Source organism: Aristolochia californica, unplaced genomic scaffold (assembly GCF_029961685.1).
Source record: "Aristolochia californica isolate CCGP_79_NKW_82.1479 unplaced genomic scaffold, dmAriCali1.0.hap1 SCAF_8, whole genome shotgun sequence".
Lineage (NCBI taxonomy): Eukaryota > Viridiplantae > Streptophyta > Magnoliopsida > Piperales > Aristolochiaceae > Aristolochia > Aristolochia californica.
Window position 1 is genome coordinate 4,003,825 of NW_027182279.1, and position 14,596 is coordinate 4,018,420.

General features: G+C 39.3%; 2 protein-coding genes across 2 annotated transcripts in view; both read right to left on the reverse strand.

Moving 5' to 3' along the window:
- Positions 1-1,166: 1,166 nt before the first annotated feature.
- Positions 1,167-13,220, reverse strand: LOC137938759 (5'-methylthioadenosine/S-adenosylhomocysteine nucleosidase-like). Its single transcript, XM_068783790.1, has 8 exons — positions 12,934-13,220; positions 12,741-12,804; positions 11,346-11,437; positions 10,928-11,034; positions 10,730-10,804; positions 10,190-10,264; positions 1,854-1,946; positions 1,167-1,570 (listed from the first exon to the last, which is right to left on the reverse strand). Exons 1-8 carry the CDS (start codon positions 13,019-13,021, stop codon positions 1,373-1,375), a joined length of 792 nt encoding a protein of 263 aa, XP_068639891.1. The 5' UTR covers positions 13,022-13,220; the 3' UTR covers positions 1,167-1,372.
- A 376-nt stretch (positions 13,221-13,596) lies between these two features.
- Positions 13,597-14,596, reverse strand: part of LOC137938123 (uncharacterized) — a 41,916-nt gene continuing 40,916 nt past the window's right edge. Inside the window, 3 exon segments of the mRNA XM_068783105.1 lie at positions 13,597-13,882; positions 14,122-14,328; positions 14,420-14,568. Coding sequence (XP_068639206.1) covers positions 13,763-13,882; positions 14,122-14,328; positions 14,420-14,568 — 476 coding nt within the window. The 3' untranslated portion in view covers positions 13,597-13,762.

Below are 14,596 nucleotides of genomic sequence, written 5' to 3' on the forward strand. Positions count from 1 at the left end.
AAAATTTAAATAAATTGGGCTTACTCTGATACCAATTGTTGGCCTAAATGGTTTCACAAGAGGGGGTGAATTGAGATTTTAAATTAAAAATTAAAGTACATGGAATACTAAAATAAAATATGACAAATAATTAACAACCACACATCACAAGGAGATAATGGTTTGTGTTCATGATGTTTCGCTAATGGTAGTCATTACCCAAGAACTTTTGCTCAAAAAAATTCCACTAACATACTCTATTAGCTGAAAATTACAAAGAGATTTCATGCTCTCTTCAAAGCCAAATTTAATCCCCAATTACACCAATTTATCTCTCCCCAAGAGGTTTAATACAAATTAGATTCCGGCTCTAGTTGGCACACCCTCTCCAAATTTCAACCTCTAGAAAGCCAATTTTTCTAGTTTTAAGGTATAGAGAACCCCTATAAAAGAGAGTTTAAAATACAAAAGAATAAAATTAAACTTATATCTTATTTTTAGAGAGATAACCCTTCTCCAAGTGATATCCAAGCTCCCATATCTTAAACATGTGACATAAAGTGTTGTCCAATTTTAATGTGATTGGACTGAGAATGGTGAGCAAGGTTCTCACTTAAGTTGTCCAATTTTAATGTGATTGGATTGAGAATGGTGAGCAAAGTTCTCACTTAAGTTAATGGCACTCGAAGTATCATAATGGATAAAAATTTGTTGAATATTGAGTACCAAATACCTAAGTACCAAAAACAAATATTTTTGCAATCACCAGGTGTGGTTCTCTAGGATTGGATAAGAATCTAAAACTATAAACATATCTTCTAAATGGATCCTAATCCATTCTATTAGGCTCAATTAGTTTGTATAGAGGTGCACAATTTCATGGGTTTCATTTCTCTAACAAACGAACCTTTTCTTCAACGTGTAACCATTCTAATTCTAGGGAAACACTTAATTAATAGTTTAACCAAGTATATCCAAACATCATTGATTGTTAAGTTACCAATTGTTGATATTGTTGATTAAATTCACTTTGTTGTGGGTATAATTATACTCTCTGTTTGAACTTATGATTATGGGTCGTATAACCATGATCAGGTCTTACATCTTTCTTTCCGACCATCTTGGATATAATATTGGGTTAATTTCTTACAATATTCTGAAGTATGACATAAATACCTACACAATGATGCCAAGAAAATGCCCTATCACATCCAAATCACTAATATGTCCTCTCATCACTATACCAACAGGCTCTGATTTGAGGATACAATACAGAGCCCAGCCAAAAAGTTAAAACATATTTGGCGAACTTTGTTTTTTATGATTCCATAACAGGTAGTGCCACACTTTGTTCTCTCAAAGTAATATAAATAATACAACCATTAGGTTCTTCTCAAAGATCAGAAAGACACTTGCCACGAATGAAATCAATAACCTGAGTAACTTTCTGATCGAGAGCTGCAGTTACTGCCACTAAATTCTGTAAGAATTCCTCTGCAGTTGGTTTATCACCATCAACTATATCAGTGATAGCTTTTACAAAGATTGTCGGTACCGACAAGAGTTCTGCCACATAAGCCACAGCTGCACCCTGTGTCCAAACAAAGAAAAACGAATGTATGACAAATGAATGTAAGTCCTCGATAGGACAGTTCATATCCCAAATTTTGTTGGCTTGCATTTAGGATTGAGAGAAGGAAAAGAGGCCTTTTTTTCCTTTTCACATTATCCTTTTTATTCTTGTAGTTATATGAGTAACAGGAGGATATATCCTAAAAGAAGTACAAATGAACTTTGAAGGACATATTTTAATAAGAAATGTAGGGGACAGTGTTCAACTGTGTGGACGTGTCAATCATATAATATGAACTCACCTCCATATCTTTGACGGCAGCATCATTTGCTACAATGGATGCTTCATCATGCGGAGACATATCCAAAGAATCACCAGTAGATAAATTCCCTACCTGTGGCGTCAATAGGCACATGTCAAAAACCAGTTCCATGGACAAATCAATACTCGGGGAAAGCACTGACGGCAGTATGAATGTACATACAAGTTCATGAGTAAATGGAAACTTGGCACTGAGAAAATGAAAGGCCGCCAAACCTTGAAACAGGAGAAGAACAAAACTGGTTTTTTTCTTGTTACACAAAATATGGTATGTGACGTGTAATTGAACTGCAGAACTGCAAGTGTGAGCTTGGCTATGTTGACAGTGTTTGTAAACATTGACTGACTTGATAAAAGAGAAGCCTCTGGTTACCACCAAAGACAAGCAGATTCTCATAAACTAGAAATCCCAACGCCAACATCCTGACTAAGTTATGTTCAAAAAGTTTACTTTGTTTATTTTGTATACACAGTTATCCTAATTTCCCGACTTATAGATTCAAATTCAGATGTTTACATATCTAGAGGATTAAAATTAAGCAAGCAGTCCCATTGTGGAGTATGTTGTTGCTTGACCCTTTTGTACCACGGACTTCAACCCCTAAAGAGTAACGAGTAACAGGCCCTCCCAATCAATAGTTTTAACCTCTAGAAATTGCTTTGCAGATACAAATTTATGTATTTCAAGTGTTTATCACTATAATTCCATATGCATCTTGAATTCTACCATGATATTTCCTAAACAATTTTTAGGCTGCTTTTATAAAACTGGAAACTCTACTTTTTCAGTTGTATCTTTTTTTTTTTTGCAGTCTAGGCATACTACATTAATTTGGGCTAAATTTCTCTTCCGAATAAGCTAATAATTAATTGTTGAAATACGACAAAAAACCACTGCTTTCCAATGCAATTTACAGTGCTGATCTCCCAGACCTGAAGCATTTCAGTGACTCACATGCAATATCAGGGTCCACTACATGTTGGAGGCAACTCAATGGTCATTATTAGGTGATGTAAAAGGAATCCCCTTTCCTCAAAATTATTGACTGAGTGGACAATGTTGTTAGTTCCTGGAATCATGTGTCGAGGTCCACAAGTAGTTTAACTAACTCACTTGCAAAGGAAGTGGTTACCAACCAATCTCTGATTAGTTGTTCTGTTTGCCATCAGGCTTTAAATAGACACACCTTTTCTCTAGAAAAAGTTTAGAACATGAAACGAAAAGGTAGATGCTTGTTGGTTATCTCAAAGTTTTCCATCAAAGGCTAAACTATATGGGCCTGGAGGAGCTTAGGCAATCACAGTTTGGAACAATGCCCAATACCATTCATTATGTAATCTTAAAACCTAGGGTTCAGCTAAGAACCTATTTGATTCATTTTGATAAAAAAAAATGACCAGCTTGAAAATGCAACCTTTTCCAAATAAAGTTGATTCACTCTCATGACTAAAAAATGGAAAGGAACAAATCTGTCATAACTTAAGAATTGATTTAGTAATTATATGTTTTGAGATTAAAAGATGAAACTGAGCAGAATTCCAGAGAAAATGAAGTGGACTTGACACCAGAACTGAAAGATCCCACTTGTCCGGCCTTCTCCCTTGAAGTGTTCCTCTCCCTCTTCCAAAGTTCATCCATTTTGCTTGTTTTTCAATTAGAGGGAAAGTATTAACTTCAGATCGATTAGTAATTAGTGGGATGCTGTTGGATAGTAGATTGTGTAAAGTTCTGCACCTCAGTGATGAATTTGTTGACCACTTTTTTTTTTTGTAAAGATTTATGGAAAACTAGATTTTGTTTAGGTAAGATAGTGGCTGACCACATGCTCATTCTCTGCCTCTTTGACAAAAAAATTGCAATGGTTGCAAGGGCAAGAGTGAGTGTTAGAGAAGAGTGAACACAAAATAGCAATTCAAGAGAGAGAAAGAACGAATGAGAGAGGAAATTGATGGGACCATGAGAACGGAGAATGCAATGAAATCCAGGCAGGTATGGATGTAAATGGTGCAGAATGAGAAGGGACAACAACCCATGAGCTGAAGAAGGAGAATGGATCGAAGTTAACAGAAGACAACCAAAGGAGAAGAGTAAGGTGGACCAACGGAAGTGTCAATGGAGATAGAATCACATACTCATACCGGACGGGAGCAGCTGGGAGATCTCTTTGGTCTTAGTTGGCAGAACCTCCTTCATTCGGATTCCAACCATCAGGCTAGAAAGTTTTCTCATCAAGGAAGCAGTGGAACTGGATTAACCGATTTGAGGGAGAAAGGAACTCTGGATGCATAACACTGTGTTTCGAACCCCAGTGATATGCTTCAGGCAAGTAAGTCCAGTCATTGAATGCTAGAAAAATGTTGTTGCAAGTCTTGACATCCCAAAACTCACTATGGTTGGCTTTGGATGGCCGCTCTTCATAGCTGCCCTCGAAACTTTCTTCCAACACCACCCACCTTCACCATACCATAATCAATCCAACTCACAAACTCTCACAAACCATCAAACCCCCAAGTCTTCCTCACCAAACCACCAACCACCAAACTTTCAACCACCCGGCCAACAATTGCAAGAAAACCACCTTCCACCACTAACTAAGCTACACCAAAAACATTTCAGCTAACCATTCAAATGGACACAAACCTCATTCAAGGCAAAATAGCTATTCACAACACGTCTTGTTGCTGACTGTGCAGACTCAAGCTTCAATGTCCACCAAATAGGCAGCTGTGCAATGGAACCTTCATGGGAAGGGGTCGCTGGATTCTCAATATCTTCAACCAAAGCAACATAGAGAGAAATCCTGGCAATGGGTAACAAACCCTGGGCAATTTTTTTGTGAGCTCAAGCGTATGAAGTCCACACACGAATGACCAAAGCGACAAGCATCTGACCCCAGTAGACGAGCTTCCAACAGACTTCTATTGTGAAACAGTGATCACAACAATCTTACACAATACAGGGAAAATTGTTCAATGGAAGATATCAAAATACAAGGATGGCATCTAGACCGAGTAATTCTTAAGATCTGATGTTACTTTCCTCTATCCACCAAAATCAGAGGATTTGTTACTTCTGCAGATTGAAACATACCATTTCTTGGCTCCTCGCTTGATGACCGAGAAGAGGACCTTCCGCTGGCACCCCAAGAGGGCTTTCTGGACACCATTCAAATATCAGTTGGAAAGCATGCTTGCCAGAGAGTGGCTGGAGCAGATAGGTGAAATGATTCAAATCCATATCCCTTGCAATATAAACTGATAAAATTTTGCCGAACCCGACCCCTAGATGCCAGCCTTCCTCACAGCTGTTCAGCCTTCGTGGACCAGCTAAACCTCTCAAACACACATCAACAAAGTCAGAAGGTAATCCATCCTGATAAGACAAACCTAACCCTGGAGATTACCCCAGCCTATAACCCAAAACTCAAAATGCAAATCCTCGTAATCCCCTCCATCAACAAACCCTGGCTCACACTTCAACCCTACGCATGCTTCTGATATTGTCAATCACCCCCATTGCATCCCCGCCCCAACCCCCGATCAATTAACCCTGGTCCACTGAATAGCCCCACCCACCAGACTAACCTAGATTTGCACCTCACAAATTCCATCCCATATCGAACCAAAAAACTCTTCAATATCAAACCCCTCCTCTGATCAACCTTGCCTCTCAAGACCAAAACTCTTAACTCCTCTCTACAAGAACCACTCTGCAAATCAGCCCAGATCCTAGCACCCAAAGACCCGTGATGTTTGGATCCTATCATCCTTGTAGCCAGCTCTAGCCAATGAGACACAAAGACCTCAGAAGCAGACAAGGACAGTGTTGGATAACAAAGCTTCCCTCACCAGTGAGAGGACAAGAGGTAGATCTGGCCCAGGACAGCACATTCCAAACCTCTGTCCCCCAATACCCAAGACATATGTCAGAAGAACCACAAAAAGGGCCTCCACCCAAAATGAAAACTTGGCGGTTTGCTCTTTGGAAAATTCAAAAGGGCCCTATTATAGAATGAGTTATGCCTATCACAGGAAGAGAGCACCCAATGTAATCCCCTTATATCTAGGATGCATTTCAGAAGAACCAGACAAAGGGACTCCACCCAAAACCTAACGGCTCACTCCTTCAGAAATTTAGGACTCTAATATAGAATGAGAAATGCCGATGGCAAGAAGAGAGCACTCAATGTAATTGTTGAGGATATAACTAGACTGTGGGACGCTATCAAAGAGTTTGTTTTATCTTGGGACGTTGTTCTAGACTAATTCTGCAGAACATATCTCTCTTCTACCTCCCCCATTGAAATGATTATATGTCTGGGAGTATCAGGGGCTTTGGTACCTCTTCAAAGAGAGCTATTACCCACCAAACGCTAAGATCCTTCAATGCTCATCTTGTCCTCTTCTAAGAATCTAAAGCAGAATCCCTCCATATCTCTGGTTCGAGACATCTAGTCTGGTCAGCAGTTTGTGGGATGCCCTGGGTGCCCAGGGAATGGCACATGCACCCTTGAAAAATGGAATACATCTCAGCTCCACCTGATTCAATGCACCAAATACCAATTCGACTTGGCTCCTCAGTTTAGAGACCTCTCAAATGGAAATGCCTGGGCAATTTGCAGCATATATGGCCCCTCAAATCAGAGCCTCCATAGCAGCTTCTGGCCAGACATTAGGTTCACTTAAATTCCACGACGGAACCCTAGCTTGTTATTGGAGAATTCAACGAGATCGGAGAAAAAAAGCCTATCGTCCCCCACATTACCTCTTCAGTGCAAGATTTCAATGATTTCATTGATAGTTTCAGCATCCAGGAAATCCCCTTCAATGGAAACTCTTACACGTGGACTAAAGGGCAAGTGCAGCATATCCTCTCGAAACTCGTCCTTTACTTGGATTCCAATGACTGGTTGGAAATTTTCATGTATGTGGCAGGATCGACCTTGCCTCGCCATACCTCAAACCACTGGCCCATCATGCTCATTGTCAACCCCCACCTTGAGGAGCATGCACCTTTTGTGTCAAGCAACGGTGGCCGGACCTTGAGAGCTTCACCAATAACCTAAGGAGTGGTGTGAAATTGAAGCAGCTCAAAGGTAACAACATCAAAGACTGGTATTGCAATTTGTTGGGTTGTTTATCCTCTCATAGTTCTTGTCTCGTTAACAACATTCACGAGGTAACTCTCATCTCCTCTTTTTTTTTTTTTCTTTTTTTACTTTTTCAAAAAAAAAAAAAATCTTTCCTCTCTCATCACCCATGTGTGCGTGTACTGGAAGCAATATAGGAGATTCAAATGGATCAAGGAAGGGGACGAGAACACGAAAGTTTTCCATGCTATTGCCTCCTCTCATCAAATGGCGAACAAACTCTCCACTCTCATCATTATCAGGGACCTGAATCTGGATCACAACGTTGTCTCTAATGCGTTTTTTAAGTATTTTTCACAACAATAAGAGTGGGAATAAAGAGGCCAAAGAGGTTCCTGCCAGCCTTACCTTTCAGCAGCTCCATCAAGATGTAAGCAGACAATTCAAAGTTTGATCTCAAGCTCATACAAAATCTCGGCATGTCCTTGCAAATAGACACGACAAGATCAACACCCCTCCCTGGTGGTAAGCAAAAATCCCTACAAATTAATTGATTTCTTCAAGAAGAAAAGGCAAGAGTAGGGTGCCCCTCAAGCATGACCTTGAGAAGGCCTTTGACAAGGTTGTTTGGGACATTCTTGAGGCAATCATGTCTCAGATGGGATTCGGTAAAAGTGGAGAATGTGGATGAGAAGTTGCATATCTTTCACTTCCTCAGTGTTGATCAACAACAATGCAAATGGATACTTTGTACGAGAGGCATTCAGCAAGGTGGTCCCCTCTATTGTTCAACCTTGTGGGAGAACAGATTCTCAGCCTCATTCGCAAGGCCACATATAGCCACTAGCTCTAACTAATTACTGATATTAGTGATCCGGACATCCTGGTACTACAATTTGGTGATGATACCTTGTGTATCAGTCAGGCAAAGATGGAAGAGTAACAACTTGGAAGGCGATTCTTATCACCTTTGAGGCCATCTCTGGGCAGAAGATAAACTGGAACAAATAAACCATAGTTGGCATAAACGTAGATGGAAACACACTGGATAAATTTGGGTCTTTCCTTGGCTATCAAATTAGACAGCTCCCTCTTGACTACCTTGGCCTCCCGCTTTCATCTAACTGCACATTCAAAGCTCAATGAGCACCAATCATTGAAAATTTGGAATATCACCTAGTTTCGTGGAAAGGGAAAATGTTATCAAAATGGGAACACTTACTTTGATCAGATCCATCCTAATAGGCCTCCCCAACTACTTCATTTCAGTTCTCAAGTGCCTGGCAGCCCTAGCCAATATCATTGAATCTTTGGAGAAACATTTCTTTGGACCAGGTCACTTGACTGAAAGAAATATCACCTAGTTAAGTGGGAGGACGTCTGCTTCCAAAAGGCCCTTGGGGGGCTCGGAATTAGAAGAATTAAAGAGATGAATGAGGCTCTGCTGGCCAAATGGAATTGGAAATTCTGCATTGACAAGGAGGCCATATTGAGGAAGCTTACTGCAGAAAAATACAAATATAACCTAATCTTATCTCTTCTCGCTCTTGCTCCCCTTGGTGGAAAGCAACTCTGGAGTTTAATGAACTAGAATCAGATTTACAGTCTGTGAGGGCAGAACAGCAAACTTTTGGGAAGACTGTTGGATGGATGACAAGCCATTAGCAATTGAATTTCCCTCCATATGTTGCATCTACAGGGCCACAAGGCTACAGTTTCTGAATTGTGCACAAATAATGGTTGCCATATGAAACTAGGAAGAAACCAGTCAGATAGTGAAGCTGAGGAAGCCAGCAGGTTGCTGTCTAAGATTGAAGGTAAATCTTAGAAAAACTGGGGAAGACAAGATTATTTGGACCAAAACAACAAATGGAACTTTCACTGTTGTTTCATAGTACCTCACCAGAATTATTACCAATGAATATCAAGACCTGAACACAGCAAAAGTCTGGAACTCGCAAGCTATGCCCAAAGACCTCCCCTTCAATTGGTGTGCCTTCAGCAATAGGATCCTCATGTATTAATTTGAATAGAAGAGGACAGCTTGCAGGGAACAATTGATATCGTTTCTGTGGTAACAAGAATGAATTGGTAGATCATATCTTCTTGCAGTGTGCCGAATCTTTGGCATTTCTTGCTTCAGCATTTCAACCTCAAGGTTTGCTTCTCCAATTCCTTCAAGGATTAAGTGTGCTTTTATGCCTCTTCGGAGTAAAGGCAAAATCCATTAGAGAACTGCTATTTCCAATCTACCCTGATGCAAGGAGCAATCGAGTTTTTAATGGTAACCACTGAACCCTTTGAAAAGATCACAGACAAGCTCATCCACCAAACCCTTGCTTGGGTGGGTACCATAAGCGAATTTGAAGGCATGAATTGATTTTTGCTCCCTTAACAATCCTGGCCCTGCAGGGGAGGGTGGGACCCTTGGAGATTTGAAAGGCAGAACGCTCACCACCGTCTCTGGTCCCATTGGAGTTGCCAACTCCACTGAAGTTGAGGCTTTTGCTGTTCAGCACAGTATCAAGATTGCAAGGAACAATGGTAAATGCTGTCTGCTTGTTCAGGGAGACTCTAAGCTGTGATCAAGTGGGAGGCCCTAAGATATTTGACCCACCTTGGAGGCTAATGCATGTATTTGAGGACATTGCTGACATGGAGCAACACATCACCAACAAGTGGAATCATCTTCCCAAATCTGCCAACCAAGTGGCCGACTCTCTTGCAAAAGACAGTTCACAAGCCCAAAATTTTAATTGTAAATTTATAAGATATTGTTTCTTTTCACCCTTAATGTAGCCAGCTTGTACTTTTGCTTTCTTTGGGCGCTTTTTCTGGGTAATGTGCAGTAGTGTCTGTACCCTTTTTTCTTAATAAATCTCAAACTCTTTTCAAACAAAAAAAATAAATAAAAAATCATCTCCTCTTTGCCTTCCGGATATGGGGGCATCTCCTCAAAACATGGATGTCAATGTTGCCTCCCAAAGCCTGTCCCTAACCTTTTAACCTAATAGATATATAATTGCATGCTCAGAATTGGTAGAATCTTGTGGCAAATTTCTATTGATGCCTAGTGTAAAGTCATGTGTGGGTGCATCCTAAGGGTTTATCATAATATGCACATTGGATGTCATGAAGTATGCAGAAAAGAATAGTTGCATATTGTGAAGAAAAAAATTAAGAGGGTCAAACATCACACGAACAGGATAAACTATCTCAAAATCACCTTCAGATTGAGTTCCTTCAAAAGGTTAGGAGTAGGGAGAGTCTTCCGAGAACCTATTCCATATTGATCAAAAACCTGCAGGGTAAGGGGGACTTGAAAGGTGAAAAAAAAAAATTCATGACAGATTAAGCAGCTCAAAAACATTAAAAATTCCTTTCCAAAGAACCTATGACCTATCCAGGTAAACTAAAATGTTTAACATTCCTTTTTTTTTCAATATTTTCATCATTTTTGTTAACCATATGATCTTAGACACTGGATGATGCTCAGCGTCCAGATACAGAATATATGATACAAGATGAGCTCGTATTTTTTTTAATGGCATCTTCACACTTGAATAACTTTCAATTTTCTTCCCTTTTTTAGTAAGATCATCATCAATTATCTTTAGAACCAGTGTCATAGAATAATATCTTTAGAACCACATCCCGATGGCACTAGGTGGCCACATGATTCCTCCTTTTTGCTCTATCATTTGTCTTCACCATCAGTATATTAAAAATTTTAACCCAAAAAAGGGAAAGAACAAAGAACTCTTACAGGGATAGGTATTCTTCTATCATGAAAAGCAACACCTGAAACCACAAACACATCGCCAATACATGCTCCTTTTGCCTGCAAAATACTCAAGAAACCAGTAGCCATTCAGAAAGAAAATCAGATCTGTACAGGGTTAAATGTAAAGAACACTGAACAACAGAAATAATACAGCAGTTAATCAAGTGTAAAATAAACGACCTTAAAACCACCAGCAGTTCCTGCATTTATGATAAGGTCTGGTTTTAATGCTAGAATAGATGCATAGGTGATAAGAGATGCTGAGATAGTTCCAACGCTATCAACCCCTGGAAATAGTGATACTTGGTAAGTGGTAGTCTCTTCAATATCATAAGTAATGACTCTTTAATAAGTCAGAAGGTTGGGTGCTGTTGATTGCACTCAGATTAGTCTTCTTTCCCTCTTCTATGAATAAAACAGTTCATAAACATTACATGTTGATAATACGTGAGTATCAAATTTATGGGGTTTCCAATAATTAAAAGCTAAAAAATTAATATCTTAAGCAGAATGCTTCACCGGCACTAGCAAAGAACCAAAGGAAAAAACTGAATTATCTTCATCCTTATAAAACTAGCAGCCTAGCTCAAGTACTCACCCAGAACTGAATCTTTTCCAGGCCAGATAATATTAATCTGCAGACCTTCGTATATACCATGGTACCCGACCCATGGCACCCCTTTAGGGAACCTGCAATAAGGCCAAAGAGAGGACCTTATCAGAATCGCACCCAAAATAAGAAGCAAATAAGGTCATAGTCAAAGTAGACCAACTAACAAGTACACTTGTAGCTCCAACTCACCAGAAATTTAGTAGTTCAGTAGCTCATCTAACCAAGTACACAGTTGCATAAGCAACTTAAAACTACAGATTGCTTAACTACTAACTTATAAAGAGTACTTAGATTCACTGTTTTCACTCATAGTTGGGTCAGTACTCCCCGAACTCCATGTAGAAATGAGATACCCATTCCCCTGACAGGTTAAATCTCACTATAATTTAGTAGATTAAATCCTCGTTTAACTAACTTCAATAGGTTAAAACTATACATTTTTAGTTGCTAACTCCAAAAGAGTACTTAGATTTCACTAATATTTACTCATAGTCGGGTGAGTTCTTCCCAAAAACTCTTATGTAAAACTGCAAAACCCATTCCCATGTGTAATGAGGTTAAAAAGGGCTACAGATATATTTGCTCCGATGTAAACAAAAACAATGATGCTTAGTGAAGTCTAGGAAGCCGGTTCTCCCAGAATGACTACCCAATGTTAGAAGGTCTCTCCCAAATAATAAGACAACTAGCTTAAATTATTTTCCCACACACAACAACTCTCACTTCAAACAACTAGCTTGAATTGTGGAGCACATATAACTATAGACTTTTTACCTACTAATAATATGAAATAATCACTTAAAGATAACTAGCTAGATCAAGAAGAGAAGGTGAGGCACATTGTATTTACATGGTTGTATTTACATTGAATAAAGCTGCAGTTTACAAGACAATCTCTTCTACTCTTTAGAAGTCATAAACTTACTTTTTAGAAACTTCACTGCCTAGAGGTTAAAATGTCAAAATCTAGTCACATCTCTTCTAATATAGAAACCAAATCACATCTTTTCTTAGATATAAAATTATATTCAACAATCATAAGAAGGGGAACAATAACCAAAAACAAGAACTTCAGTTTTCGCTGCTAAAAATAAAATAAAATAAAAAATATAGGAAGGGCAATCCCCTGCGCATGAGAACCCTCACAATAAGAACATATGGGCACTTGCCAGATGAACTGATTGCTGACAAGCGAAATGGTAATTTTTTTATAAATTTTAATTTCAGTCTGAGGTGGAAGTATCTTATGGATTACAGGAAACGCAAAATGATGATGATGATGACGATGATGATGATGAAAACACAAACAATAACGACGAGGAGTACCACCACGAATAGATAAAATGGACGAAACACCGCTAAGGACAAAGAATGACTCACGGAGAATCGGGTGTCTCGGAAAGCCGAAACTTGTTAACGAGGGGAAGCGCCTCAGTCTGCATGGCTGCAAAATCAACAAAACCCCATAAAAAAATGAAAAAAAAAAAAACGATTTGCATCATAAACAAAATAACCACACACAAAAAAAAAAAAAAAAAAAAGGCAACACGGTAGAGATGACAAACAAAAATACCGATGATGATAACAATCGTTGAAATCGGCTTCTTCTCCTGCAAAGTAACCATGGCCTCCTCCACAACTTCGGAGTCGGGCGGTGCCATGGCTTTCTATCCTGTCTCTCTTCACGCTCAGGGACTCGTCCTCTCTCAAGTCGTTATATAGCGATCAACCACAGATGAGAAGCACGTCAGTCGAAGTTGATGCGGCGACGCGATCGAACGAGAGAGTGCGAGACGAAGAGAGAGAAAAGATATTTAAGCTGGCAACGGAGACTCAGTGGTTGGACCTCGCAAAATTGTGCAATCTTCCGTTCCGCGTGCTGGTTTGTAACGCACTAAACGACAGAGATTCTCCATCAGATTTGTCACATGCCTGTAGACGCTTTCTCCGATCTTCCGGCTAATACGCACAAAAGCAGCGAATACTTGACAAAATGATAGAGTTTTAAAAATTGATGCAAATACGAAAGAATTTCTATTTAACATCAATGCATAGAAATAAGAAAAATAATGTTTAAGCCCACTTCATTTCCATTTGATGTTAAAGATTGGTGCACCTAAGTTAAATCTCCTCGAAGGAAACATTAATCGGCTGAAATGGAAAAATAACAGAAAAAAAAAAAGAAAAGAAAAAGAAGCAAAGATTAACATTTTTTATAAGAAATTAACATGCTCATTTAGGCTGCTATGTACGTAATTCATAACGATATGTACAAAATAATTTCAAGGTAAACCCCGAAATGCTTCAATCAACATTAACTAAGAGTAGAAGATTGCATCAGCTGGGCGTCTTGGCTTGTAGGGAAAATTTATTTGGATGAATGCTCATTTTTATTAATCAAATCAGAACCATGGATGCCAAGTGGGGTCCATCATACATAAGTTCCTGGGAGATAAAGCTGCATCCACTAAATCAATCACACCCCTCTCCACTGAATGAGGTGGCTCAGTGGGGTTCTCGTCCTGAAAAGCAAGACCATGGTTAAAGGTTAAAAAATAATTAAAATTATGAAATGTATTGGCTTATACATCTCTATGGTAAAACTGTTCATATAATTAGCAGAATATTAGTTCTGCCTTATCATACTGAAGCAAAGGTCTTATTTTCAACTAAAATAATCCATTTATGAAGGGTTTGAGGTAACAGGTTGCAGTGAGATAACAAAGCAGCAGAAAGTGTTAAGTATTGGCAAGTGGAGTACCTCTTCAGAGAAGAACTGAGGAGCAATGCCTTTGATACGTGCAATAACATGGTCCACGTTGGTAGTCACCATCTGCTGAAAATCCAAGGGATTGATAGCACCTGATGGACCTGGTGCTGAAGGTATTCCTAGTGGCCTTCTCCATGACCACGATAATAGCTCATCACGGAAAAACATAGCCAACTGATACCATATGTGCTGACTTTGCTGAAAAAGATATCAAGACATCGCATAAGAATCACCTATACACACACACACACACACACACACACACACAAACACACAGATAGAAACTAACTTTCGGTGAAACTACAGATTGTGCAGCAGCACACATGGCCGACACAATAAGACCTTCCACTCCAAAATGGGAAAAGAAACGCTGCACATTTCGTGTCAATCGGAAAGGGACGGGTTCATTAAACTCCATCATTCCATTGGCATCATATGCTGCAAAATAGTAAGATAAATAAGCTAG